Source organism: Acipenser ruthenus, chromosome 49, assembly GCF_902713425.1.
Source record: "Acipenser ruthenus chromosome 49, fAciRut3.2 maternal haplotype, whole genome shotgun sequence".
Taxonomy (NCBI): domain Eukaryota; kingdom Metazoa; phylum Chordata; class Actinopteri; order Acipenseriformes; family Acipenseridae; genus Acipenser; species Acipenser ruthenus.
This window is the reverse complement of record NC_081237.1, coordinates 6,164,451-6,192,215: the sequence shown is the minus strand read 5'-3', so window position 1 is coordinate 6,192,215 and position 27,765 is coordinate 6,164,451. Positions and strand designations below refer to the sequence as shown.

The 27,765-nt window shown below is 42.1% G+C and overlaps 1 protein-coding gene across 1 annotated transcript; it reads left to right on the top strand.

Annotated features, from left to right (window-relative positions):
* The first annotated feature begins 8,270 nt into the window (after positions 1–8,270).
* LOC117966279 (ectoderm-neural cortex protein 1-like) lies at positions 8,271–19,839 on the top strand. The gene is made up of 3 exons (XM_059015068.1): positions 8,271–8,558; positions 10,103–11,920; positions 18,315–19,839. The coding sequence occupies exon 2, from the start codon at positions 10,123–10,125 to the stop codon at positions 11,890–11,892; it is 1,770 nt and encodes a 589-aa protein (XP_058871051.1). The 5' UTR covers positions 8,271–8,558; positions 10,103–10,122; the 3' UTR covers positions 11,893–11,920; positions 18,315–19,839.
* The last annotated feature ends 7,926 nt before the right edge of the window (positions 19,840–27,765 follow it).

Sequence of the window (27,765 nt, the reverse complement as noted above, 5' to 3'; positions counted from 1 at the left end):
CAGCCAGTTTGGGGATGAAGCCCAGATGAGCAAGGAGAATTCTCAGATGCACCTCCAAGGTGTCATCCACTCCCTGCTGACTCAAGCCCGGGAGCAGAAGCTCTGTCTGGACAGAGAGAGGCAGCAGGGAGTCCGTCTGAGGGCAATGGTCCAGCAACTCCAGAATCAGGCCCAAGAGCAGATCTCCTATCTTGAGATGGAGAGGCAGCAGGGAGTCAGGCTGAGAAACGAGCTTGAGAAGATCAAGGGTCAGCTCCGGGCCATGCAGGAGATAGACAGGCAGAGAGATGAACGAACAAGGCCCGGGAAGGACAAGGAACTATCTGTTATCAGCGAGCTGCAGTGGGAGGGGTTGGGCTGCCTGGCCTTCATCTCTAAGCAGCAGAGCAAGCTGTCCCAGGTCACTGAAGAGCTCAGGGCTTCCAACCTCCTCAAGGAACTGAAGACAGAGCCCCCTCTATGTGATGCCCTGCAGACGACTGGGGTTCAGCATCTGCTGGACACAGAGCAAGGCCACCCCACTGAGCTCAGCGAACATCACAGGAGAATGGAGCGGGCAGAGAAGGAGGTGGTGGCGAGGAGTGAGAGACAAAAACAGGTAAGGTGGTAGGAGTAATTGCAATATACAGACACCAGGTGGCACTAAAGGCTATTACAATCAATAAGCCTGCTGTTCTGTTTTGGATGATTTTTATTTGATTTCTCAATTGATTGCTGGTATTGTAACAAGGTTATGCGATGTCATCATGGATTCTGACTCTTAAAAGCTCTATAACCACACATGCATGCAAGCCTGGCTCTTTTGAATAGGGCACTTGCTTGTGGTGATCATGGTAGCAGGCCGTGTAATCTAGTTGTGTCTCATTGGTTTTACTTTACAGGAGCAGCAGAAGCAGCTGTATTATCAGTACCAGCAGGCTGGCAATGCAAGAAAGACACTGAAGCACCCAAAAAAGTTTTTGCTTCTTGAGCAAGGCACGTCTCCAGGCTTGGAGAAAGCGTTGCCACCCCTCATTGCCCAGCCAGTCACCGGTCTCAGGGTCCCTGCACAGCACCTTCGCCCCTTGCAAAAATTCAGATCAGCAGCCAGGGCAGTAATCGCAGTATTTAGGTACGAAAGTGCACACGGACGGGAAGGCCAGCCCATGTTATTTTTCATGCTGTTCCAATACTTCCCAGTTCACTTAAAGTTAAGAAAAAATGAAAACTTTCAGGTAGACCGAAGCTTTGGATAAAAGCTGTTCTTTGTTACAGTTTTACCTGAGAATCGGCTATCGGTTGCTTAAAAGCTACGGAGTCTTAATATGACTCCAAGCAAGCATATATTAATTAAATATAATTCCAACGCATGTATGATTCTTCTTTAGATTCACTTCGAATATCATTTTCAAGTGCATTGGTGTTTATTGCTTATATATATTTTTTTCATTCCGCACACAGGATGAAATTATTGGCAAACAGATGGATAAAGATAACTTCGAAAGGCCAGCATCTGGTTCCTGCAATAAACTCTGCTGGGACGGAAATGTTCTTAGAGCAGCAGCTAAAGCAGCAGTCTGCAGCTGCGTACCCCACTTCTATCAACGATATTGGGGGGGCCAAGGGTACGAGCCCTCTGGCAGGGATGTATGAAACACCAATGCATAATTGCCATCTTCACAACAGGTAAAAACAAGGGTGCATAAATGCAGTGGTGATATTTTGTATGTGTTTTGGGCACATACAAAATATAGCACTGAGGAACACTGCACAGTTCTGGCACGTTTTAGAAATTATTAATTTGAAATGATTTAGATAAATAATTTACAGAATTGTGGAATAGAGCCTCTTCTTATTTTAAGGATATAGGTTTTGATTAAAACATTATATACGGGCTATACCCAAATGTATGTTTTTGTTTGCTTGTTTCATATCGTTATTTATTTATTGAATTATTTATATAAACTTTAACTAACCTTTTCATTTTAACCACAGCGTGTCTGCGTATCTATTCACTGGTATTTGTGATGTGTTTATTGTACACTATTCGATGAATGGACTTTTTCAAGACAACTTAATAAATCCATCCCTTTGTTTCACGTCACATATTAACAGAGTTTTGGGTTTTTTTTTAACTGTATGGTATTTAGGTCCTGCCAAAGTCAGACTAGGTCAAACGAGAGTCACACGACCACCTTCACTGGGAACCTAACGAGCTCGCTGGCTGAAAACGTCCGTCGCTTAGAGACTATCCAGAAATGCATCGAGGACCTGCAGTCAGGTAAAACAATTAGAACAGCGCTCCGCAGCCCTGAAAGCATTCTCTGTACATTGATACACAGCGGCATCTAGTGGCCAAACAGTGATTTCACATGTTAAAAAAAACCTTATTAAATTCAATACAGTAAAAAATACCTCTTAGAGCCACATTCCATTAACTTTTTTTGAATATGGCTGTTAATTTTTGTATACCTTTCTTTTTTGTAAAAAAATTTTTGCTAACAATTGGAAGTTGCATAATCGCTTTCATGAATTGTATAGCTTGTGTTTTATGCTGGGCGCAGACAGTAACATTACAATTAAAATGTATCATTTTTTCTGAATGCCAATGTTTGTTTTTTTTTTTTTGTATTTTTATAGAATTACCTCAGGTGCCTTTGATGAGATCTGACCGCGCTCCTGTAGAAGAACGAACAGACTCCCACGTCCCCTTTACCCAGGGTTATTACAATTGAATTAATATACAAACAAATAAATAGATTTATATAGAGAAGAAAAATCGAACGACAGTATAGACACAGAAATATTGCAGTTTTGCATGGTGATATTTGCACCCAGAACAAAAGGTAATTAATGACAGGTGGTGAACGCAGCGACGCACATTAAAACACATTCACACATTTTCCCCAGTATTTACACTGGGTACACCACATAGTTACATATCGATACACCAGGGGTAGTCATATCATTCGGAAATATAGGAAAAATTACTAATTAATATTATCGGGTGTTGAAAAATCGCTTTATGATCAAAAGATGTTGTGTATTTATTTATTTATTTATTTTGTATAAATTGTTTAAAATTAGTTTTCTATAACAAGGGGTTTTAAATAGGCCATAAACTAGGCCATTCAGTACGGTCTGAAAAAACAAAACTATAGTATACTTTACATGATCCCAAAGGTGGCATTATGCATTATTTAATTACCTTTGCTATTAAGTAGGTTATTTACAGAGCTGTGCAGAGCAGAACACCTATAGTAATTTAAATATACGTTAACAAAATCGTACGACTCAGTTTGCAAAGTTTAGAATAGGCAAGAATCTTGAGACTTGGTCGGGGGTTTAATTTGATAATAATAATAATAATAATAATAATAATAATAATAATAATAATAATAATAATAATAATAATAATAAATAAGGGCATGGCTGGAACAAAGACCAGATAGCATGTTTATGACAAACATGTTTGAAATGTGGTATCCGTCATAAGAAAAAGGGGCAGCTCTCTGTAATCTGTTGAGCAGACCTCATGCGAAGTGTTGCGATTCAAAACCAGACCCAGTATTGCATTCTCTTTCTGCAACACTAGATGGCGCTGTTTCTCAAAGTTTCAGGGTGGGACATTGCACGTCTACATTCATTCCAGTATGCAGTGTTACAGTAGAAGGATGTTTGCTTTACCAAATCCATACATCAATGCCTTTAGTTAGCATGCTGTGTTTGCATTGCTAAGATGTGTCATGTTCGGTTTGAATATGTGTGAGAAAGAGGGGTGATCCGAAGGATATAGCGGGTGGTGGGAAACTGGGAACCAAACCCCACTGGTTTCCTATCATTGGTTTAATTCCATGTCAGGTTTTCAGCTGTTTCAGTAGATTAACCCAAGACAAATGTAGCTTTGGGCAATCCTCAAACTGAGAAACCTTTCAATTTACTTTTTACTCTTGAACCAGCACAATTCGCTACACTGACCAGTTTAAAAGCCATTCTGGTCATTACTGCAATCTCTAACAGGGCACAGGGCAAGTAAAGCTTCCCAAGTGTGAACAAAACTCTAAATGCAAAACCATGTAATGCCTTGTTATGTGTGTAATAAAACCGATATATCCATGAATATGTCTTTGTGTTGAATTACTTCAGAGTAAGTCAATAGCAATCCTCTATTTTCCAAGGTTTGAAATCCAATTCCCCGTCTTCATTAGCTCCTGCCCCCCAACTCATCACCCTGTAGTCTTACCTTTGAAACATATTGTAAAGGCACAATGCTTCAAGCAGATCTCTCCTCCCTGTCTGTATACAGGTACAGCAGTAGAGCAGAGCTCCCATATTAAATACATAAATTAAAGTTTCTGGTAACATTGCAATTAAGTTGCATAAGCATGCTGAATACACGCCTTATTTGACATTGTTCTGCCCTGAAGGTGTTTGCATTGCGAATACATGGCAGCTGTTTGCAAGGACTCGGTCTAATCTGTTAATCCATACAAAAAGAAAGCCAGGTAATAAGAGGGTAGGGAGATCTTCAATGAGAGCTCTTTATGTGTCTAACTGGGCAGAGAGGGGACAAAGTGTCGACACCCTAATCCCCATTTACACACGCACAATACTACTGCTTGAAGAACCATTGAGCTGAAGCACTCAGGGAGATGTAATCGAATCCTGTTCTCTCCAAGCAAACTTTACCTTCGTTCCCGCTGTGTATGAATTACTATCCTCTTTCACTCCCTCTCTCTATCCCCCATTCTTCCTCTCTATATGATGAGAAACATGGATAGGTTGATAGATAGATAGATAGATAGATAGATAGATAGATAGATAGATAGATAGATAGATAGATAGATAGATAGATAGATAGATAGACTCTAATATACAGTGCTACAGCATTTACCAATCTTACCAAGGCGTTCAGTAGTTATAAACCTCACAAGCTGTCACAGAAACAAACGAGCACCCAGACAAGAAATCATACATAAAACAGTATGCACTGCGCACCTGCTGCCCAGGAGCACAGTGCTGTATCGCTCCTGTCATTGCAACATGCTGAGAGCAGGGACTGCTTTCATCCTGCTGGGCTCCATTGACACTTTGCACAGTGTCAGGTCCCCTCCAGCACTCTGCCTCAGCTTACCCTTGAGGAGCTGTTTGATATTCACAGCTCTCCCCCACGGGGGCTCTAGACAAGCATGTGCTGCATCTCCTCCAACACTGCGGCCAGATGCCAGCCAGAATGTGGAAAGGAGAGGGGAGAGGGGAGAGGGGAGGGGGGTCCCTACAGGGGCAATCTCTCAGCTATGAGGGTTCAGAGCGCAAGGTAAGGTCTGACTCTTTGACACAGGAAATTGAAATTGTTTGTTTGTATTGAATCCTGTTCAGATTGCAGCATGTTTTATAAACCACAACTACAGGGACGCAATCAATGATTACAAACTAAGATCCAAACTAAAAAAAAAACCTAAAAAAACCCCACCACATTAAGTTTATCTGCACATCCTCAACAGAAGCAACTGCAGCTGAAATTCAAAATCTGTTATGAAAGCATTGGGTTGGTCAAGAGCCACATTTACTAAAGTTAGCCACGCCCCCCCTAAGGGTCAGATTGATGAATCCACATAAATTCGATTAGAGCGCTCGTCCTCATTGAATTACATTATAAAGACTACATAATGAAACAGGAATCGGCTGCATTATAAAATAATGATCCTTTTAACGGAGACCCTCTCAACTGCTGTGCAGGGGGTGTGGGGGTTGGAAGGGTTTTAATGATTAATGAGTCTCGTCCACATGTCAGACAGCGTCCTCGCATGGGTTTAGGGAGCAGTGAAAAAAAAAATGACGCACATATCTAAGATGCACTGAGATCAAATGATGCGTCTGCTTTTAAAATCCCTCAATGCAGATCTAATATGGGCCAGCGTGCCTTTGTATATCAGGCATCTCATCTTTGGAATTGATTGCCTTTGAGCATAAAAAAATAGCCTCTTCACAATACCTTTTTAAATAACTCATAAATATTTATTTGAAACACTGACTATGACCAAGAGCATGTCAATTGGAATTGTTGTATTTTTAATGCTAGACAGACCCAGCTGGGGTCTAATTGAACGGTAATTCCAGGCGCTTTGAGTCCCGGTTAGGAGCAGGGATGAGCAGCGCTGTTACAAACTGATAAACTACCTGCCCCTCAAGACGCTGATGAGGTCTGCTGCGGGTCTCGCATATCTCCCATTAAGAGAGGTCTGGTGGGACCTTGCTTGTAATTGTTCTTGCTTCCTCTGACACAGGCCACACACTGCCGAGGGCGCAATTCACAAATAGACACGGTCACACAAGAGACAATGAATTAATCACCTGGACTGCGATATATATATATATATATATATATATATATATATATATATATATATATATATATATATATATATATATATATAAAATCGAATGAAAAGAAGAAAAAAAAATATACTACATTTTAAAACAAGGTAATCAGCTTCAATTGTGTTGCTGTTACACACCAAGTACATTGTGTGTAACTACACGTGCATTTACTACTAACTACTATGTAAATACACAGCAATTAGAGACACTGATTGCAGTTATCAAGTATTCTTATTTCTAGATTTCAACCCAGCTTTTTTCACATTTGGCATTCTCTGCTTGCGAGAGACCTTACTATGCAAGATAATGACTGCAGTGCATTGGCCCAACAGACAGTATTAGCAGCATCGAGACGAATCCCTTGCAACAGTAGCCACATGCGTGCTGTTGCTGAAGTAGGATGCATTTCTGAGCTGGTTCTTCCAAAGTGATCTCTGTCCTGTTCATTTCTATTCCAGTTTCACTTGGCACTGACAGACAGCACAGATCTCTCTCTCCCCTCCTCTCCGTGCAGACAGGAACCCAGCCCACAATGAGCCTTTCAGATCACTAATAGCCTTTTCAGACATCTCCAATAATGCTATCTCGTGATTTCAAGGAACCCGCTGGACATAGCACAGAATGCCATGTAAACTGCCTGATTGTGTTACACATCATCAGAGCCCAAGCTTAGAAGGGGAAAACACAAGTGCTGCAGTGTAATGTCCAGTGCGCGCGTCTTGCGCTTAAATACTGATTGATAGGACTGTGAATGTAGCTTTGCAGTGAAACTGGGCAACACTTTACATTACGTTTCTCTAAATGACGGTGTATTTGCATAGTAATTACATGTGTACTTACGCATAATTACACTGTGTAAAATCTTGATAGAATTGTACTTTTATACATCGTGCAGAAATATTTACAAATTAAAGTGAAGCTGTTTAGGTTTGTGAGTAGGGTCCAATGCAATGCAGAATTGCAGCACACACCCCTGTGGGTTTTGCAGCACACAGTGCGCTTATAGAGTGTTATCAATGCTTCACCAGCACAGCATACAAGAATACCAACAACACCCCGGCCACAACGCTTTCATCACGTTTAGTCTTTCAACGAACGCCAATGTCAACACACAGAGCCCAAGCGGCTTTCCGCTGTCATTTGGCCGCATGGGGTCATTGGCCGACAATCCCCATCTCCAGGACTTTCCGTTCTTCACAAACAAAAGTTAGTCAAAACTGACGTGTCTTCTATGCACACCATTTAAACTGTGTTCTTCAGACAATACGCATAAAGGGTATAATACATTATATATAGGAGGCTGTGTGGTCCAGTGGTTAAAGAAAAGGGCTTGTAACCAGGAGGTCCCCGGTTCAAATCCCATCTCCGCCAATAACTCATTGCGTGACCCTGAGCAAGTCACTTAACCTCCTTGTGCTCGTAGTTGTAAGTGACCCTGCAGCTGATGCATAGTTCACACACCCTAGTCTCTGTAAGTCGCCTTGGATAAAGGCGTCTGCTAAATAAACTAATAATATATATATATATATATATATATATATATATATATATATATATATATATATATATATAATTTGATTAAATAGACAAATACATACCTACATAAATAGATAGATAAATGGACATTCTGTATTACGTATACACCGATACTTACAGTGTATGCTTAAGGATTAGTCATAATGTGTGTGTGTTTGCTTTACCGTTCACTGATTGCTGCATAGGCAGCCAGTATATGTTTTCTTTATGGCATTTTTTAAAAGGGCTTTAAAAAATGTTGCCAGTTTTTTTTTCTTTCTTTTATGTGCCGCGTTTGTTCCTCTTTCATCTTGCCGCTGGGCTGTGATTGGTCACCCCGTGATTCACAGGCGGGGCTCGCTGCGCATATCTGCTGCAGGCTGCTGGTAATTTAAGAGCGTTTCACACAGTGCTCTACGAAGTCGAAGAAGTGAACGGCATTCAGCTCGGCAACCGTCGCGGGCCCTTCCGGTTTGTACTGTATACCTATAAAACAAGCCGAAGCAACCTTTAATATATTCTTAAATACAAGCGCGTATGTGCCATGCCAACCTGATCTACACGCACGCCTTTACAAAGAAGACACCGAAGACGCTTGGAGAAGCGATTCCTGTCGGAAGTTAGTTTGTGGTTACTTTTGTAACTTGGAGACGCCAAGACTGGAGATCCTCGCCAGTGTCTCGGTAAGCTTACCGTATTTGAATACGTTTGTTTTACACTGTAATGCGGTTCTGCAAATGCGATTGCATTATCCTAATGGTAGCTTCAGTTTGAATTGTTGGTAGCTTTCGTAACTGAGTTGAATTCACGTTTTTGAAGCTGTGCAAGTAACACTATAGAATCGAAAACCAACGGGATTTCCCGCATTGCTTTCCCTAGTCGTTGTTCGAGTCACCAGCTGAATTTCTCGCGAATTTCTTTGTCGCCTATGGTTTTTTTTTTCACCTCCTTATTATTATTATTATTATTATTATTATTATTATTATTGTTATTATTATTATTTGTTAATACACATGGCGTATTGTTTAGTTTGTTCTGTTGTTGGATACTGGTACTGCTGTATTAAAATCATTTTCAATAAATAAGCTTTGTCGAGATCGATATACATTGCTAACGACTTATCGTTGAAACTTTGTCATTTCACCAATTCTGCTAAGGTTTCGTTTTAGATCTGTGTAACATATGTGAGTTTTTGTACATGTATAAACTACAGAAAAGTGAACTGCAGTACTAAAACATATGCACCAAATGACAGTTGCTTGTGTCATTTTAGCCTTTCCCCCCCTATAGTACACAGTGTGGAGTAGTGGTTAGGGCTCTGGGCTCTTGACCAGAGGGTTGTGGGTTCAATCCCCAGTGGGGGACACTGCTGTTGTACCCTTGAGCAAGGTACTTTACCTAGATTGCTCCAGTAAAAACCCAACTGTATAAATGGGTAATTGTATGTAAAAATAATGTGATATCTGTATAATGTGAAATCTTGTAACAATTGTAAGTCGCCCTGGATAAGGGCGTCTGCTAAGAAATAAATAATAATAATAATATCTTTTAATATGGTGTTTAACTAAAGCATGGGCATATATGACTTGACCCATTGCAACCATTGCGCCTTTAACGCTATCTACGTGGTAAAACATTTGGCTTTTGAAAATTTTTTTCTGAGTTACAGTATTAAAGTTGCAGCGATACATTTTTTAAAGTATTTTTCTCTAAAGGCTATGAAACAAAATGTAGATACGATAACATGTAAAACTATACAATGGAACGTGTGGGGGCATGTTGCATTTTGCAAAATCTCACACATACATAGAAAGTACTGTACATCTAAATAAAGCAAATACGAATTGTAACACACTTTACTTACTACAGTGTTTTGGGTGGTTTTGTAACCTGGCAAAGCTGTTAAAATCTCTAAATGTTCATGCAAGAGGACAAGCTGCAACATTTTTTAAATGAGAATCTACTTTTATTTAACTAGTTCGGTTTCTTGTACAAAACACCTTTTTTTCTGACGGGCAACACAAAGTTCTGCAAATGAGAAATTCTGGCTTGTGAGGCTGGATTTAAAAAAAATAGGAGTGGCTAAACATTGTATCAGACAATACAGAAATGGGCATTACAGGGTTAATATAATGCTGCGAATGCAAGCTAAGAGGTACTGGCCACTAACAAACCAAAAGCAGTGGAAACTAGTTAAATCCAATCTGTGTTTTTTTTTCTTTTCAAGATAAAAGCAATTGACCTGAGATGTCTGTCAGCAACCACGAGAATCGGAAGTCGAGATCGAGCTCCGGGTCGATGAACATCCAGCTGTTCCACAAGTCCTCGCACGCGGACAGCCTGTTGACGCAGCTCAACCTCTTGCGGAAGCGCTGCCTCTTCACGGACGTGGCCCTGCGGGCTGGGAGCCAGACCTTCCACTGCCACCGTGCGGTGCTGGCCTCCTGCAGCCGCTACTTCGATGCCATGTTCAGCGGCGGGCTCAAGGAGAGCCGGGATGCCGAGGTGAACTTCCACGACTCCCTGCACCCGGAGGTCCTGGAGCTGCTGCTGGACTACGCCTACTCGGCCCGGGTCCTCATCAATGAGGAGAACGCAGAGTCTCTCCTGGAAGCCGGAGACATGCTCCAGTTCCACGACATCCGGGACGCCTGCGCCGAGTTCCTGGAGAAGAACCTGCACCCCAGCAACTGCCTGGGGATGATGCTGCTCTCGGACGCCCATCGCTGCGAGCGCCTCTTCGAGCTCTCCTGGAGGATGTGCCTGGCCAACTTCACCTCCCTCTTCAAGACCGAAGACTTCCTCGGCCTCCCCAAGGACAAGTTCCTGGAGCTGATCCTGAGCGAGGAGCTGGAGGTGGAGGATGAGATCCTGGTGTACGAGGCGGTCATCGACTGGGTGAAGTACGACCTGGGGCGGCGGCACGAGGACCTCCCGGAGCTGCTGCGCTGCGTGCGGCTGGCCCTGCTGCCTGAGTCATACCTTCTGAAGAATGTGGCCTCCGAAGAGCTGGTGGTCGGCCACAAGCTGGGCCTGGAGATCGTGGAAGACGCCGTCAGGTGCAAGATGAGGATCTTGCAGAACGACGGGGTGGTGACTGGGTTTTGCGCCCGCCCCCGCAAGGTCAACCAGGCGCTCCTGCTTCTGGGCGGCCAGACCTTCATGTGCGATAAGGTGTACATGATTGACCGCAAGACCAATGAGATCACCCCCAAGACGGACATCCCCAGCCCACGCAAAGAGTGCAGCGCCTGCGCGATCGGCTGCAAGGTGTACGTGACCGGCGGCAGGGGCTCTGAGAACGGGGCTTCCAAAGACGTGTGGGTGTACGACACCCTCCATGACGAGTGGTCCAAAGCTGCGCAAATGTTGGTGGCCAGGTTTGGCCACGGATCAGCTGAGCTAGATCACATGTTGTACGTGGTTGGCGGCCACACTGCCGTGGCTGGCTCGTTCCCTGCCTCCCCGTCCGTGTCCCTCAAACAAGTGGAGCAGTACGACCCGCAGACCAACAAGTGGACCCTTGTGGCACCTCTCAGGGAGGGCGTCAGCAACGCTGCCGTGGTCGGGGCCAAAATGAAACTCTTTGTCTTCGGTGGCACCAGCGTCAACCGGGACAGGCTGCCCAAAGTCCAGTGCTTTGACCCTTGCGAGAATCGGTGGACGGTGCCAACTTGTTGCCCTCAGCCTTGGCGGTACACCGCTGCGGCCAGCCTAGGAAACCACATCATAGTGATTGGAGGGGACACCGAATTCTCAGCCAGCTCAGCCTACCGCTTCAACAGCGAGACGTACCAGTGGTCAAAATTTGGCGACGTCATGGCCAAGAGGATAAGCTGCCACGCAGTGGCATCGGGGAACAGACTATATGTAGTGGGTGGTTATTTCGGGGCCCAGCGCTGTAAAACATTGGACTGCTATGATCCCTCTACAGACACTTGGGACAGTGTCACCACCGTGCCGTACTCTCTCATCCCCACTGCTTTCGTCAGCACTTGGAAATACCTCTCTTCCTAGAGCATTGGGAGGACACAGTGTGTGGAAGGTGAGTTTAATAGATTAGCATTGATGTAAAAAAAAAAAAAAAAAGCTGTAGGCAGTTACACAATGTAAAATAAAAATTGCATCACAGAACAAATCAAGGATTTTCACAGGGTCGGTCAGTCTTCATGACCTTTGACTTGCTTGTGTTTCATTAGCTGCAGTGTCATACAGCTTTTATGTGGTACAAGTGTGACGCTACTTGGCTTCAGGCAGGGTGCCTGTAACTGGTTAAACAGGACTGTATTGAATAGAGCTTCCTTTTGAAGCAGAGTGCTGTGTGTTGACTAAACAAGATGGCAGGAATTCTGTGCTGCCAATTAGAGAAGGAGAGAAAAGTCTTTATTTTGGCCGATAACTCCCTGAAAACATGTGGATTTCTCAGGTGAGCGCTTTGCTCTTTTTCGGCAGTAAAAGCAGTTTCCTGACAGGAATGAAATGGAACCCTTCCCCAATGAGGAACATGTTTCTGACATGCCTCACAGTTGCAACACTTGCTTGGTGGAGTCAGATTTCATCACCTAGGTCATTTTAAGGAGGTATCTCTGGGTTGTCTGTCGGCTTCCGTTTCCTCAATTCAAAATCCTGACTTTGCTTTTGATTTAATTTAGATTGGGGGGAAAAAAGTAACCATTGTCAAACATCCAGTAAATATGACCCAGTATTTTCATTCAAGATCCTGCTGCTGTTCCACCTTAAATTGTCTTCCTGTATCTAGAGGGTAAATACTGGACCAGAAAACCACAGAGAGCTCCCAATGGCGGTTTGCTGTTGAGCAAAAGCAAGCAGCTGTTTTTTTTTTTTTTTTAAAGGTGGTTCACTCCTGAGGAGTGAGGTGTTAATGTGGTCAGCATAACTCTGTAGACTAACAGTAAGTAAACTATAGAGGCAGGACTAGCCCAGCATAAAAGGCCTAAGGGTCATTCCGATTCAGTGTGATCCCGAGGTTAAAAGTGGTCTTCAATGTAATCAGGATTTTAATCACATTTCGCATTAGATTCAATAATAAAAAGTAGGTTTTATTTTCAGATGAATATCAATTTTTGACAACCTTAAGCAGTTTTATTTTTTTATGTTCATATATATCAGAATCACACTTATCCACGTACTTCCTTTCCATCAGGGTTGACATTAACCCTTCTATTGGACTGTATGATCCATTCAGACACACCTCAGCATGTAAAATAAATCTAATTGAGCTCTGTTAACTCAGGAAAGGACACAAGGAATCGAGCGACTGTTCAGACGGTTTCTTCTGAAAATACATTTGAGAGTGACTCAAGAATCACAAGGCGGAAACGGACAATTTGGAGGACCTGATCCAACCTGTCAGCACATTTTAAACCCTGTTAGACTTGCTTGAGTTTCATTAGCTGCAGTGTCATACAGCTTCTGTGTGACACACCTCTGCATAAAAAATAAATTAAAAAATGACTTATTTTTAATTTGCTACATTTTCCTGGGAGTACAATGCATAAATAACTAAATAAACGCACATTGCTTATCTATGCAGACTTTTATACCTGCCTGATTTACTGCCAAGTTACAGTCCGTGATCTCTGGTAGTTCCCTTTATTGTTATTGCTGCTTCAGTGGTATATAACCAGGCGCTAGCTTTTTGAATTGATCCTTGTGTCTCAAAGGGTGACTTGCTCTATGTTCACAGCCAGAGTGCAAGCCTAAAAATAATCCTGCTGCATGGTGTTTTTAAACTTCACCCGGGTCGGTGAAACGTCCCCGATGTCTGTCTTGCTGTTAACTGGCGTTTTGAGCCCCTTCCCCTCGCACTGCTTCCAGCGTGTCTTAACCCTTGCAGGAGGCTCTTCAGCAATGCAGCCTTTATTACACATGCTGGCGAATTACTGCAGATCAGCAAACTACCTTCTTGGCACCTGAGTGTATTGTAAGGTCTGTGAGTGCACTGAGTGTGAACGAAGACAGGTTTGGCGTTGGAATATTCAATCTACTGTTGACTCCCGGAGTGTCTTTTTTTTATGTACAGTGTCTGTAGTTGATATAAGGATTTTATTAAGTGTTTAAAGCTTGTCGGAGTCTCGCTTCAAGTAACAGCCACTCCCTTTGCCTTCTGCTGCTGCAGAATGAAGGCTGTTCTGTATTTTGAACAGCCTCCCTCTGCTGCACGTCTTTTGAATACTGGCTGAACGCTGATCGGGAGAGAAGCGAAAAGATCAGTTTAAATTTAGGGGGGGGGGGGGGGGACCTAGAAAAGGTGCAGGCTGATCGCTCTCTATAGAATCTGTGTTAATGCCCGGTCAGCAGGAACAGGATTGACTCTCAGTAAAGAGCTGGGTGGAGTAACACACACTGCTTTAAAAGCAGGTAACGGTTGTGTTGGCAGATCCCCCAAAAAATCGCTTTTTGAACAAGCAGGTATTGTTTGATTTTTGTGGTTGGGAGGAGGCTATTCCAAGTGGCAACAGCTGAGCAGGCGAATGACTAACAGTCAGCCACAGGTAGCATAACGGTCACCTTGGGGAAAATCTGGGCTTTAACTTGATTGGGCGTTGTGGGAACCAGAGTGGTGTTGTTCCAGAGACACTGCCTTTGTTTGATACTAAATTCTAAGGTTAACATTCATGAGAATTGTGTGTAATTAAGATCTTGGCTTTAAATCCCAGTGACTCTCCCAATGTCTTTTGTGATGAGTGTATACCCCTTTGTACTACTGTATATTAGAATACAGTGTTGTTTTTAACACTATATCGCACGAATACTACAGTCAAGCCTTCAAATTAAAACTATACATCAGACTTTTGCCTTTTTAAAAAGAGCGTTTCTGTGTTTGTGTCTCAGTTGTGATTGTGTAGCTAGGTAGCCTGGCAGGCAGATTCAGTAAGTCCTGGACTATATTTACTGCTGCATGTCTGAGATGGTCTCTGGTTTCTGGAAGTAGAGAGCTATCAGTAGCCTGTTAATGATCCAGCCCCCCCCCCCCCCCCGGCCATATGTGGCAGCCCTGCTCTGGAGACCTCAACCGCAACCAGGAGGGTCAAAGGTGACCGTGTAATGCGTGGCTTTGCAGCCCCAAGCAGCTGTTAATAGCTCCCGGCACCGAGTGGGTCTGAAGGCAAGGGGAGGAGTGAGGGACGCTGAGTAACAACCAATTCAATACTAATGTTTAATTTATTTCAATCTTGAAAGGGTGCGCAGAGCCACCAGGATTAGCATTTTGTGATGGAGCCCCCTCCCTCCCTCCCTCCACTCCCCAGAGTAATTAATCCTGCCAGTAAAATGCAGGAGTGCATTCATATTCGCTTAAAGAGCTTTTATTGTTTCATCTTTGTGCAGTTGCCAAATTTCCATTCGAGAAATGAGTGCTTATTTAACACGTTCAATTTAAGTAAGCATGTGGTGCGGAGGTGTCAAACATACAGAAATTATATAAAATTAAGAAATAATCTAACTACAGAGGACCCCCGATGTGATCTTTTTAAATCAACTAAAGACAACTGTGCAATGTGGTTTGTCCATTGACTTCTATTTCAAAGGGGTGCCCCTATAAAAACTACTCATTGGAGCAGTGTGTCTGCGACAAGTCCTTCATCGATATACTGAAGCCATGCAGATGGCTGGAATTGGGTTGGCATTTATTAACAGAGTTTGTGTAGGAGATTTAAAAAGATTGTCTTGATCTCTGAACTTGCCGAGAAGGCGCTCCCCAGCTTTGAAATTGATTTGCAGATGGTTTAGAGATCACCAATACAACAGCGCTAATGAGCTGACGGATGAGTCAGATTGATTACAGGTTTTAGAAATGTGAAAAACAGGACGACCTTTGAAAATGGGGATGTTTTATCCAATGTACCGGACTTCAATGTTTGTATTAATAAAAAAGCCCTTCATTGAAAATCAAACATGAAATCCTGCACTACTATGTATTCCGGTAGACTTTTGCGATATCATTTTGTAGTTTTCTTTGATTACATGACGTTAAGATCAAAATTATGTTCATACAGTTTATATATATATATATATATATATATATATATATATATATATATATATATATACAGTGCCTTGCGAAAGTATTCGGCCCCCTTGAACTTTGCGACCTTTTGCCACATTTCAGGCTTCAAACATAAAGATATGAAACTGTAATTTTTTGTGAAGAATCAACAACAAGTGGGACACAATCATGAAGTGGAACGAAATTTATTGGATATTTCAAACTTTTTTAACAAATAAAAAACTGAAAAATTGGGCGTGCAAAATTATTCAGCCCCTTTACTTTCAGTGCAGCAAACTCTCTCCAGAAGTTCAGTGAGGATCTCTGAATGATCCAATGTTGACCTAAATGACTAATGATGATAAATAGAATCCACCTGTGTGTAATCAAGTCTCCGTATAAATGCACCTGCACTGTGATAGTCTCAGAGGTCCGTGTAAAGCGCAGAGAGCATCATGAAGAACAAGGAACACACCAGGTAGGTCCGAGATACTGTTGTGGAGAAGTTTAAAGCCGGATTTGGATACAAAAAGATTTCCCAAGCTTTAAACATCCCAAGGAGCACTGTGCAAGCGATAATATTGAAATGGAAGGAGTATCAGACCACTGCAAATCTACCAAGACCTGGCCGTCCCTCTAAACTTTCAGCTCATACAAGGAGAAGACTGATCAGAGATGCAGCCAAGAGGCCCATGATCACTCTGGATGAACTGCAGAGATCTACAGCTGAGGTGGGAGACTCTGTCCATAGGAGAACAATCAGTCGTATACTGCACAAATCTGGCCTTTATGGAAGAGTGGCAAGAAGAAAGCCATTTCTTAAAGATATCCATAAAAAGTGTCGTTTACAGTTTGCCACAAGCCACCTGGGAGACACACCAAACATGTGGAAGAAGGTGCTCTGGTCAGATGAAACCAAAATCGAACTTTTTGGCAACAATGCAAAACGTTATGTTTGGCGTAAAAGCAACACAGCTCATCACCCTGAACACACCATCCCCACTGTCAAACATGGTGGTGGCAGCATCATGGTTTGGGCCTGCTTTTCTTCAGCAGGGACAGGGAAGATGGTTAAAATTGATGGGAAGATGGATGGAGCCAAATACAGGACCATTCTGGAAGAAAACCTGATGGAGTCTGCAAAAGACCTGAGACTGGGACGGAGATTTGTCTTCCAACAAGACAATGATCCAAAACATAAAGCAAAATCTACAATGGAATGGTTCACAAATAAACATATCCAGGTGTTAGAATGGCCAAGTCAAAGTCCAGACCTGAATCCAATCGAGAATCTGTGGAAAGAACTGAAAACTGCTGTTCACAAATGCTCTCCATCCAACCTCACTGAGCTCGAGCTGTTTTGCAAGGAGGAATGGGCAAAAATTTCAGTCTCTCGATGTGCAAAACTGATAGAGACATACCCCAAGCGACTTACAGCTGTAATCGCAGCAAAAGGTGGCGCTACAAAGTATTAACTTAAGGGGGCTGAATAATTTTGCACGCCCAATTTTTCAGTTTTTTATTTGTTAAAAAAGTTTGAAATATCCAATAAATTTCGTTCCACTTCATGATTGTGTCCCACTTGTTGTTGATTCTTCACAAAAAATTACAGTTTCATATCTTTATGTTTGAAGCCTGAAATGTGGCAAAAGGTCGCAAAGTTCAAGGGGGCCGAATACTTTCGCAAGGCACTGTATATATATACATATAACATACCATACAAGTAGTTTGAACTAACGTGTTATTGTTATGTAGTAGATATCCTGTCTATTGTGTCAACTATGTAACACACTTGTTGAAAATACAGGCTTTGAAAATGAAAGACCTTTGCCCTAGCAACATTTTCATTCATCGACACAGACTCCACCCTATCATTTGCAATCCTTTTACCTTGACATGCAAATCAATGCAAAGCAGCGTCAATGAATGTGAACACCAGGTAGCATTTAAAAAAAAAAAAAAAAACCAGCACGTGCCTCGTCCTCTCCGGTTTCACTTTTCACAGATCTGTAGAGCTGATCGCAATCGCAGTTACCTGATAGAGGTCAAAAAAAGGAGGTATTCTAAATGTCTTCATCTGTTCCCTGCCTAAGTAGCCCAGGAGTACAGTGAAATGGCAGTACAGTTCATGAAATAGCTTGATTGTGTTTTTAGGTCTCTCTAAGCTGGGAACAGGTAGCTTGGGGCTCCCTGAAATACATATTCCTATACAGGCTCCAGTAAGCGGTCACATGAGTTTACATGTAGTTTCATGGGGGGGGGGGGGAAGAATGTGCAGAATTAGTGTAGGTGCCAGGAATTCTATTTGCACCTGGAAAAAGCCCATTAAAATGAGTTTGTTTCTCAGGTATTTAAGTTGTGTCTGATGTGTGGCTGCGTTATGCAAGTGCTTCGGATTCCTGACTTCTTTTTTTTTTTTTCTCTCTCCTAGAACTTTATTGCCAGAGATGTCTGGAAATTGACGGTGTGTCTTGCTGTCCTCCTGCAATGTGAAAACACCAGATCAGAGACAAGCGGACTGGACGTTCTGAAGACTGTGGCCCAGTGACGGTGGACACTGAAGCACTTTGGTCTTGGTTCTGTGTAGACCCTGTGTACAAGGGGCTTTGTGATGTCCAATGGAATGTTCTGCAAACTTCTGTATTGGACTTTACGCAATATGCATACTCTTGTCGCTCCGTGTAAATTAAGTGAGACTGTTTGGGGATTTCCCACAGCAGTTTTTCTTTTTAATTATTAATAAAACTGTTTTCAAACCCTGCAGCAGATGGTCTTTTATATATACTGTCTTTAGTTTGCAAAGGGGACACAAACTGTGCTTTTTCAAGAGCGCTTTGCTTGCTAACACAGAACAGTTAGAAATGCTACAGTATAGAAATACAGGTTTGTTTTTAGTTTATTTCAGTACACCGGAGTAATGTACTGGGTAAGACTTGAGTTCATTAAAGTTTTATGTAACAGAAGTTAAGTCCAATGCAGAGCAGTTGAAGCTGTTCCATTTCAACTCCGGTGTGTCTAATTTAATGAAGCTCATAGTAAAGAACGGAATTGCTCATACTGCTGTGCAAAGGGAGTCTTGTTTTCAACTGATGTACTTTCTGTAGTTTTTTGTGAAGTTGTTAATTTTATTTTTATTTTTTTCTGCTGAATTTGCTGTGCAAAGACTGAACTTTGAAAGATGTAATTTTATTATTTAATTTTTGTATTATTATTGTGTAGGTCAGGTGATTTGTCGCTACATTCTCAGGGTATATATTATTGCCCCCACCCAAATGTAATAAATAAGGTGAAAATGGTGGCTATAAATATTCATTTTGTATTTATTGGACTATTTATTTTCCTTGTGCATGTTAACATGTATCCCCCCCTTTTCCACACTAAAATAAAGTATTCTTGTAAATTCATAATTTTTGATTATTGGAATATGTATCTTAAACTACAGATGAAAGGACAAAGCATGTCAGGTCTATGTTTCAAACATGTTCCCTGTTCAAATAAACCATCCAGGACTCAAGCCGGTAATTCTGTAACTAGACCTGGTAAACCTGAACCAATTAAATGTCAGTTCAGTGATGGAAATAAGACTCCCACTGCATAGTGGTTTGATTCTTTCCTGGGTTAGCTATACGTTTTTTTCAGACAGAACAGAGCTTGTTACCAACCTTATACACTGTGGCTAATCAGGCACGCATTAAAACCTGGAATGGTTGAAACTGCTATGCAGTGGAGTCTTATTTCCATCCCTGAAGTTTATGGCACCGCCATAGTTCTGCTCTAATTTTGATTGTATCTAAGCCCTGATGTACAGCATCTTTTTTTGTGTTTTTTTTTTGCAAATGTCATTAATCCTGAGGTCTAATGTAATATAAAGAAAATGTTATTCAATAAATGTTTGTCTTTTTGTATATAAAACTGCAGATGTTTTATTTCTTTTATTAAAATTATTTTGTATTGTTTTTGAGTGTATTATTTTTTTTGTAATTAATTTTGAAATGGGGTTGTTTCTGCTGCCGGATGTGTGAAATTGTTCCAGTCCATACCAGTCGAACTAATTCATTTGAGCTGGGCAGCTGGTGGTGGTGCTGGGGCTGCCCTTGAGGGTGGTGATCCTTGACACTTGGAAAAACAAGTATTCTATTAAAAATGGGCGTGGATATAGCCATTTTCTTAAACGTACTAAATTTCAAGCTGTCCTCGCAAAACCGTGCAGTGATTACTGGTACCAGGATCGTTCCTGCAGGAAGGCAACCCAGGATACAAACCTCTTTCAAAATCTCTAAAATTGTGATTGTTATTTTCATTCTCCACTGGCTCGTGTGTAATTAATGCATAAACGTTTTTTCTCTCTCTTTTCATATTGCTGCAGCCCGGAGCTGCTTGCGTTGTGACATGATGATGAATAATAAAGTTTTGTGCCATGCTGCATGCGTTGTGTTCTCTTGTGCTTTACTTCAGCTGCTGCAGCGTCTCCATCAGGATCACACACATTCTCTAGTTTAGGGGACACACGATTTATTCGGATCAGCAGAGCAGTATTGCGTGTGCTGTTAAGCACACACACGGACTGGCCACTTTATTAGGATCCATACCTTCTATCAGGCCTGATCACAGCCTTGACGTGACGTGGCACAGATTCCACAAGGTGTTGGAAGGTGTCATAAGGGATGTTCATCTATTCAGTCATTAATATTTCATAGCAAGAGATTGTGATGACAACTACTATATAGAGAAAGAGTACAGAGAATTAATTAAAAAAAAAAAAAAAAACAGCGAACAGCTCTCTATCCAAGGAGAATCCGGATCCAACAGGATGCTCATCAATCATTAGAAATACTTCACAAAGTAAGCGATAAACTGATAACTCACTTCTTTTATAAGAGAAATGCTCTTTCTTCTGGAGAACGCTCCCGAGAAATGTGTTATCCAGTTAATTTATTATGTGTGAATAAAAATATCAAAACCAGTGGGATTATGTTGAAAAATATACTGCATTGCTGTGGGCCACACAGGGATACAGCACATGTAAAGTAATGAGTTTCATGTAAACGCTGCAAGGTAAGAGCAAGGAAATAGATTACAGTATTAGCGACCTGCATATCGTGATACAGGTCATGCTGTGACAGGGATGTATTTTTACACCACCCCTAGCTGAGAACTGCAGAACCATCTTGAGCTGTGCAGCTATTTACAAGTGACTAATTAATTAAGCGTTTTGAACTTCTATGCATGCAGCATAGATTATTTTTTCTTTGGGTGTCATCTTCGTGTTTTCAATGCTTTCTCTGGGCGTTTCGTGTGAAAAACAAACAGCTGTTGCAGTAGCTACAGAAACACAATGCAGGGTAAGCTGATCGCTGCATTCCTCAGTGCACTGCCCACATGAGGCATCTTACTGTGTGTGTACCAACGACGACAAGAATGTGAGCCTTGAGATGTGAACGCAAGGCGTGTCCGTGTGCTTCCAGAGAATTACCTTTGAATTCTCTGTACTCTTTCTATATAGTTGTGACCCATTACCTGCTCACAGAGGGCTCTTTGCAGGACACTGAGATCATGCAGAAAGCCTTCAAAGGGACTTTCCACAGCTTTAGGAGAAACCCAGAGGTTCTGGTGAAGCTACCAGTTACCAACCGAGGAGACAGAGGTTACAAGCACTGAAACTGCTGCATTGCCAAACTCACAAGTGTTTGGAGGGATTCTCTGAGGGTGGAAGTAACGATGCAATGATAAATTGATTTATTGGTTACTGATTGCCATGTCTTGCCTCAGTTAAACATTCATTTTTCAGGAATAGTGGCTTGAAACCTGGTTCCGGGAGACCTAGTTTGAGGTTGCTGTATCAAACCTCAGGTCTCCTCTGGTGCGCAATGCAGTGGCCTGAAACCTAGTCTCCTGAAACCAAGTTCCAAGCCACAAAGTGGTTTAGTGTTCCCTCAGTTTACGACGCTAGGGATGTAGGGAAACATTCTTGGTAACTTGTCGTCCATTGATTTCCTCTGGAGAACTTAGGTTTGCAGACATATAATTACAAATCGGTTGTTTTGGATATGAAAATGAAGCTGTGGAATAAACAGTCCTGCCTTTCAAAACCTCGCTGTGCCCAGTCCTAGAGTCTAGACCACACTGCTTTCCTCATGTATTATTTCACTGTGTAGTAAGCAGCTTAAATAGCTTGTTTTACCCCAGTCGCTGTGAACCATTCCAAGAGTGTTCAGTGTCTTTTACTTGGTAGCGAGTAAATCTCTGTAATTATCATAGTCTTCAGTTGCTAATCTTCTGGACCCTCAACCCCGAGCGGAGCGTACAGAGGTCCCCCCGCCCAGGGAAATGCAGGCTGCCCCTCCTGGCTCTCTGCGAGACTCGGAGTCCTCACCCGCGGAGTGATAGATGGCTTAATAATTCCATTCCCCCCGGCGTGTGGCAACGAGAGCGTGGCCCAGACGGCAGATGGGAACAGCTATTACACAAACAGCTGGGTGCGCTCCCCTGGGAGAGAGTTATCAAAACAGAAAACTGTAATCAAATCTACTCAGGGAGCTGGGACATTTTAATAGCCGTGGTGATGGGGTTTTTTTGTTTTGTTTTGTTTTTTTAAAACGGCCATCACGTCAGCCTCCGAGGCGTTTATTTATGAAACCACAGGGAACGCCTGGAGTGGGTGGATGAAACCCATTCCGAATGATTCTCAGTGGCAATGCGATGGTTTCTGCACTGAGGCGATGGAAGCACAAGGGTAGCTGCGATGGGACGAGCATTTGTAGAACGGTACTGCAGCGGTACCATTTTTATGATCCAATACACACTGGTGTTACAGTACAGTTCCGTGGTACCAGTGTGCTCCTAAACACACAGTTATGCCATTGCATCTTATACCGGTAATGCATCTCAATGCGAAGAAGTGTCTTCTGTTAGTTGTGTAACACACTGCCGTTATGGATTCTGTACTGCCTCCTGTCGGTGAGATGAGGCTGAAAGCTGTAAAGCCAGGAATGCATACGAACACGGATCTTTTGCAGCAGTTAAGACCTGGGAGAGTGTGGAGTCACCCTGTTACATTAGTAAGCCCCTATTTCTGTCCAAGTGTCTTTAAATTAAAGGAAAATAGGTTCCCTGACTCCTCCTCAGTCACCTGAAGTTAGATTGCCTCGGCACAGACTGGGGAACTGAAATTGATTTATGTATTTCGAAACACCAAGTAGACGCCAGGGTCGGCAGAGGAGGAGATTAAACACCTTGTTTTCAAAAAGGGGTTCCTGGGCACAGTAAATGGAGCCATTGTCGTGCAAAGCGAGTTTCAAAAGCATTCGACCCGACTCTGCAATTAAAGCGCCGTTCATCGCACACATCAGCAGACTTTTGAAAGCAAGACAAAGGAACAAACGGGCCCGCCAAAAAAAAGAGAATAATTAAAATGCTGCCTCAAAATGAGGAGCGAGGAAAGGGGCACTCGTCTTGAATGGGTGCGGTGAGCCAGAGAGCGACGGCGCTCGCTACAGTCTGTCTCTCCACCCAAACATCGGCGTGTGTCTGTTCCACAGACACAAAGACACTGAATTATTTCTGAATTTAACTGCGGCTCTTTCCTCCAGGGAATTTGTAGTCACAAGACGGTATTGTCACTTCAAAACTTAAGCACCGTAAAAACAAATTGTGTAACCCGTAGAAATGTCTCAAGATATCATTCGTTGAATAATGTAAAATGATTTCAGCACATTCTAAAGAGAATAGAGAGAGTGAGGGCCATTCAATTGCCGGGAGGATATAGACACTGTAATCTTTAAAATAATGAATCTAGGACCCGGGTCTACTGAGTTGAAAACGCTAAACTCACCAAAAATGTGAAACTGTTGTGTTTCTGCGATTTTCCATTGCCTTGCTTTTCACGGGAACAATGACAATGAATGTCAAAGCCTGCCTGGTGTGGTTTTGGAGCGCAAGCTTGTAAGGATTCCGGATTTGAACTGTGTCCAGTTCCGGTTACAGCTGATTAAATCAACGGTGAAGAATCTGAAGATGTGCAGCGACTCGAGACCAATTGAATTCAGGTTTCTGAGCGAAGTGCCTTGGCTCGCCAGGGGGAGGGCAGGTGCATGCCTGTGGTTTAGCTGACTGTAGGCCTACTGCTGGGCAGAGCAGGAGTCAACCGAAACGGAGAGCTTTCCTTGTCAAGTTTCATCTGGTTTAAAAAAAAAAAATGTATTCGAATGTAATTCGAATAAGGAAAACTACAAGGATGTGACTCTATAATGAAGTGATACATTTCCACAGTAAATACGTTTCAAACATTACAGAATAAAGACACCTTGGAATTGGTGTACATTTAAAAAAAAACTAATAACTGTTTATACAATAATTCATAACATGTTAGTAACAGAAGGGCAGAATTGGAACGGGTTAGCACAAACTTTATACAATGACTCAGATGTGAATCGGACGCATAAGGCAGTGTGTTAGCTTCGTTAAAACCTCTAGAAGCTGCATGTCATGCGAGAACGTGTGGGGGGGGGGGGGGATACTGCTGTTAGTGTTCCCATATGAAATGTATTCACCTTGAAAATACCACACCACCTGAACCACAGACAGCCACAATTCATCAGCTGGTCAATTAGGAGATCGAGCCACTGGAGATATTCATTGAATGTCATGATTGATAGATACAGACAGCATGAGCTAACTAGGATCCCTTATACAGGCTTACCATAGTAAAAGCATAGCAAAGTGTAATAAAGCACAGTGAAAGCATGGTAAATCATTGGGAAGCATTGTAAAGCCCAGAGAGGTATGGTGAAACATTTTTTCAACCATAGTAAACAATGGTAAATGCATATCATAACTAGGGGAAAAGCATGGGAAAACTGCATAAAAAGCGTGGTAAACATTTGTAAGGGATGTTGACTGTCGTTATTCTAATTACTATTAATATGTTTTGATTAATACTTAACTATTGGAGGTTTTTATTTATGTTATTAATAATAATTTACATACATCTGAAAGACTTCTGATATATATATATATATATATATATATATATATATATATATATATATATCAGAAGTGTGTGTATATCTATAGAAATAATTAGGAACTATTCTTTGAAAAGCAACCAATTTTTTTGTATTATCCATACACTGACTGGCAATAAAAAAAACATCTGATGATTCATCATCTTTCAAATTGCAGAACGGGCTAATTATATAGCCTACGGGCGAGGTTCAGAGTCCAGTCAGCCGATTAAAAATTGCCGCAATTAACCATCTGCTATACACCGACAAGCTGACAAAATGTCACGCGTTACTGATATGTACTGATATGTTATATGAGAGGGTCGTGGATGAATGGGGCGTTTCAGCACCGCTATTCATATGGAAAAGCCAGCAGTGAAGGAGTCCACAGAACAGTCTTCTAGACTATAGTGTAACAGCACATTCCTGCACCAGGGCTGAGGTTACAAAGCGGCTGTGCTAATTGAATTTGCAATTATCATGTAATTATAGTGGATCTTGAACTGCAGTTGCATTCAATGGGAGTACACTTCAACTTCAATTATAGTGCAATCTGCTGAGGGCATCTTTTTTTTTTTCCTCCAAACTGGGTCTGCTTCAAAGGAAAGGGTGGTTGCAGGGTTTGTATAAAGCTCTTGGAAGAAATCATGCAAATCACATTTTGTGCCTAATTTAAAACAACGTCATTTTTATTTTTCATGGGTGAAAACAAAACATTTATTTCGACTTTTGTACTGGAAAAGTTCTTTCGTTCACATAGCTTGTATTTGTCATTTGATGAAGCCGATTTGTAGGGGGACATAAGTTGTCCCGAGGCCCGCTCTGAAAATGAAGCTGTGCTGTGTTGTGTATTGCTCTGGCAGCAGGAAGATGAAACACAGAAACAGGGCATACCAGAGCAGTCCTGATGATGTGGTGCTGCTGTCTCTAACAAGCCACATTCTGTTACTGAGAGCTCGATACAAAACCACAACCCCACCAAACAGCTGCAATTCGAACCCAGCCAAGCGGATGCCATGAAGCATAATTACACAAATTCCTGAGATACCTTCAAGTTTGGATTTGTGTTGCAATTAAGGATGGGATTAATGAAGGCCAACATATTTTTCTGACATGTATAATGAGCTATTGTGTGTGGATGAAATCGGCTCAGATACGAACCCTGTTCCGCTGCGGTACACTGCATTATTCAAATGATAAAGAATTCAGCAGCCTTACTGCGTTCCGGCTGAGCCTTGGGAAAGACAAAGTACACTCTTAATTCCAGACAAAGAAAAAAAATCTTAGCATGGTAACTGGACGGCAGAGTAGGAGCAGTGCAGAATGAACCCTACCAAATCTCTTAGATGCTGTTTGCAAGCATTCTGAGTGGTTCTGGGCTCTGTTGCTCACAGAGTTGTTATCATAGCTTCTTTATATCTGCCTTTCCCTGGCTTTGAGTTTGTATGGAGGGGCTGAACAGCCTTCCTCATTCCATTTAAACCATATGACAATGTAAATTCTGTCAACCCACCCTGCACTCCCCGGCTCTGTTCCTCTTAATGAAAAGAATTGGGGGCAAAAGTGAAAGAAGCAGTGGCATGTTTCTAGTGCGTCTCCACTATCAAGGCCAGCCCCACAGCCTGACAATGCAGATTCGTTCATTGACAAACACTGCTTGTTTTATGGTGTTTTCCTAGGGAAGCTCTGCATGCATGTACAGTACATTCTCAAGTGACTCAGTTTCCTCAGAAGGAAGTGAATCATGTCTGGATGAATTTTGCCCCTGCTTGTTAGTGTAATATCTGCTCGGGGATCTGCAGTGGTTGCAAAGCCGGCAGGATCTTGGTTTAATGATACAGTTGAAAACACAGCCCTCCCAATGCGCTATGCTGACTCCAAGACAGATGAGGACTCATTGCAGTCTGTGAGATCTGTATATAAATACTTGTATGTTGCAATAGGGGACACATATTCATATTGCTTCTGTATCCATGAAAGGAAAGATGGGGTTGACCATAGAGTCAGGCATTGTAGAACGATGCCCTCCTTTTTAGATTGAGGGTATCAGCAAGGTTATATTTCTGTACATGCGTATTATATAGTAGGTAATTACTGGACTTATTAGTACATTACAACCATGCGAGTACCTGTTGTATAGTAACGGTACTCCAGACACACCTGTAAGACATTTTATGCATGATAAACAAAAATTCGAATTCATCTGCAGTAGCTGCATTTCTCTGAACTCTATTGAGGTGAAGCTATTTATTCACCTATATGTAGCCTGTCGTATTTTAGATACAGTTGATGACAATGGCAAGTCCAGCTACATTTTCAGAATATTTAACTGCTTAGCTGTTTAATATTATAATACAGACCATTATTAACACACCACGTTTTCACCCACTGGCCTTGCTTATAAAATATTAAACAGGGAAGCAAATAAAATCTAGATGATATAAAATAGGAATGGGAGCGTACGCTGTGGTAGCGCAGGTTTGGGAAAGGAGTGGCCTGACCCCTTAAAGGGTTAAAAAGAAATGTTAGAAATAAATTAAGGCTCTGAGAAAATGAGAGCTCATCCAACTGCTCAAACCGTAGCTAATTATCGCACTTGAGTGGTAATGAAAACGTTATCGAAATGCCCAGGAGACTTTCGACAAAAGGTCCAAAGGCCTTGCGTCTCATTGTCACAGAATCCCTGTTTATAGCTTAGTTCAGCTGACAGGACAGAATATTGCTTCGGATGTTTATGGTACCTTGTTTTCAATAAACGTCTCGGCTGCGGTGGCACGCCCTTCTCAATGCAGTTCCGTACAAAAATCTCTGCTGGCAATCAAGCCATATGAGTGCTTCCTGACTTCACCCCCACTGCAATCATTATCCATCGCCCGTGAG